Consider the following 3,075-nt stretch of genomic DNA (forward strand, 5'->3'; position numbering starts at 1 on the left):
TATACATATAAAAAATATATATATACACATATAAAATATATATATATATACATATATTGGCAGAAAAGCTGAGGTTTTAATTGCATCAAACTAACACAAGACATATTTGCAGGTTTACAGTGTGAAGCATACAATTACACTTGGCAGATTTTTGCCAGGGTTGCTGACATTTCACACAGATGCATATAGATCAATTAGTTGTGACCTTTCAAGATTTAACCTTTAGTAGAATTCAGTATTAATCCACTGTGAAGATTAGTGGAATAAAGTATTTCTCTGAAACACTAGCTCTGTCGATGGAGCAATGTAGTGTTCTATTCATGCAACATAGACATTGCTATGATTGATTATGAAGGTATAACTACATTGCATTGTAAAAATCATCATTTGTATTGTTTTGATCTATCTTCTATATATATAAAGATGAGAATGTTTGTCTGTCTAAAAGTCGAGAACTACACAACCGATTTCATTCAGATTTTACACATGCCTTACTTAGGGTCCATGTAGTACCATGGGCGAAAAAAAATTTCAACTTCTTGTCTAATGTGAGCCCAGAGCAATCTCTTTATTACTGTATTACGTGTCACAAGTGAAACAATAACATCTCTTTATTGTAATGTCAGATACTTTCACTTTACTAGTTTCACTATTAAAAGTAAAACTATTATCTCACATATATACAGGCATACATACATATATATATATATAGAGAGAGAGAGAGAGAGAGGGAGAGAGAGAGAGAGAGAGAGAGAGAGAGAGAGATTTCTATGTACAGATGTATGTGTGTAGATGTATATGCCATCATCATTATCGTTTAATGTCTGCTTTCCATGTTGGCATGAGTTGGACGGTTTGACTGAGGACTAGTGAGCCACAGGCTGCACCAGGCTTCAATCTAACCTGGCAAAGTTTCTACAGCTCGATGCCCTTCATTGAAAGTTACTTGGTGACCTTGCCAATGATGGAGCCACATAAAAAGTATCCAGTCTACACTGTAAAGTGGTTGGCATTTAGAAGGGCATCCAGCTGTAAAAACCATGCAAAACAGGACTTATCAGAGCTGGTGCCACTTAAAAAACACCCAGTTTACTCTGAAAAGTGGTTGGCCTTAGGAAGGACAGTGGTGCTTGATGCAGTCCCCTTGCTTACAAGCTCCTGTCAAACAATCCAGCCCATGCCAGAATGGAAGACAGACATTAAATGATGACATATTGTGTATAGGCACAGATATGGTTGTGTAGATAAGATGTGCACTTCACAACCACATGGTTTTGAGTTCAATCCCACTCATGGCAACTTTAACTTCTACTATAGCTTCAGACTAACTGATACCTATTGAGGGAAATTTGGTGGTTGGAAACTGTAAAAAAAAAAAAACACACACACACACACACACAGAAAGAGAGAGAGAGAATGTGTGTGTGTGCGTGTGTGTCTGTGTCTCTCACTCACTCACTCTCTCTCTCTCCAATTAACACAACTGTAGCAGCCATGGCAATATTTATGTCCGCATAAACAAGAGGGAGACAGTGTGTGGAATATCTCTCTCTCTCTCTCTCTAATTAACACAACTTTAGCGGCCAAAGCAACGCTTATGTCCTGCATAAACAAAAAAGTTCAAGAGTTTGATGTTTCAACAAGTAAAGAATGAAGTAGTTTACTTGAAACAGGTAAGGATTGCACCAGAAAAGTCATATTGCAGTAGAATACCACTGTAAGAAGTCCTGCCCAACTCATGTTAACATGAAATAAATGAATATAGAAAACTAATGAAATGTATCTATTTTATGGTTTGCTTAGAGAAGGAAGGCTAACATCCAGGACCTATCTACAGGTCTGCAAGACAGACAGGAAGAAAAGGAGAGAGAGAAAAAGGCAGACCAGATTTGAATGCTTGCAACAGAATTGACTACTGAAGGTACCCAGGGACCAGCTGGTCTTTGTCATGTGCACCTTCTGTTTATAAGCTTTGAGATATCTATGTCCAGCATTCAATTGACATGTGCTTGCTCTATTCAAACAGTTGGCAGTAATTCTTACTATGCTGTTTATTCTATATCAATATTTATATATGGATATATACTTACAGAAACACATATATATAAACAGAGAAATGAACATTTTTATTTAAAATAATAAAAACATGCTGAAAAAACTGTCTACATATACACAGAAGCATCAGTAATATAGGTACGACTAACTGACAAGGCTGTAGGTTTGCAATAGTGAAACAGTTACTAGACAGAGAAAAGCAGAGCTGTACTTCTGACCCTTACATGTTTTCTAAGATTTATAAAGCTAATATAGTTCATGTACATTTTGAAATAGCTGCAATTCAGTAACTGTAGGAAAGAGCAAAATGGGAATTCCAAAACGATGATCATTCTAATGAAAGATTGGGCAAAATCATATGATAATCCATTCCAAAAGTCATGGATGCTGTCTTACTCACTGTGATAATAGGTTTTCATTCTCAAGTTTTAATCTCTCAAGTTCTGTATTAACATCTCCAAGTTGGTTCGTTAAATCTATCAGGGAAAAAAAACAAAAAAGGTGAAATTAAATGGATTAAATGATTAGCTGTTTAACATTCTGGCTTCATTGTCAAATGTATTGCTTATTGATTCACACTGTTTTGAATTAATCAAAATTATCTTTGTAGCTTCAAGACTTCAAAGGAATTCACTCTTACTCATTTCGGTCATTTGACTGTGGCCATGCTGGTGCACCACCTTTAGTCGAACAAATCAACCCCAGGACTTATTCTTTGTAAGCCTAGTACTTATACTATCGATCCCTTTTGCTTAACTGCTAGGTTACGGGGATGTAAACACACGAACATCAGTTGTCAAGCAAGGGTGGGAGGAGAAACAGACACACAAACATATAAATATATATATCATCATCATCATCATCATCGTTTAACGTCCGCTTTCCATGCTAGCATGGGTTGGACGATTTGACTGAGGACTGGTGAAACCGGATGGCAACACCAGGCTCCAATCTAATTTGGCAGAGTTTCTACAGCTGGATGCCCTTCCTAACGCCAACCACTCAGAGTGTGTAGTGGGT

At 36.9% G+C, this 3,075-nt stretch overlaps 1 protein-coding gene across 1 annotated transcript in view; it reads right to left on the reverse strand.

Annotated features, from left to right (window-relative positions):
• Positions 1-3,075, reverse strand: part of LOC106871706 (uncharacterized) — a 343,416-nt gene that overhangs the window by 52,295 nt on the left and 288,046 nt on the right. Inside the window, exon 13 of the mRNA XM_052966754.1 lies at positions 2,456-2,531. Within this exon, the coding sequence (XP_052822714.1) occupies positions 2,456-2,531 (76 nt within the window). The remainder of the gene's footprint in view (positions 1-2,455; positions 2,532-3,075) is intronic.

This window comes from Octopus bimaculoides, chromosome 3 (genome assembly GCF_001194135.2).
Source record: "Octopus bimaculoides isolate UCB-OBI-ISO-001 chromosome 3, ASM119413v2, whole genome shotgun sequence".
NCBI lineage: Eukaryota > Metazoa > Mollusca > Cephalopoda > Octopoda > Octopodidae > Octopus > Octopus bimaculoides.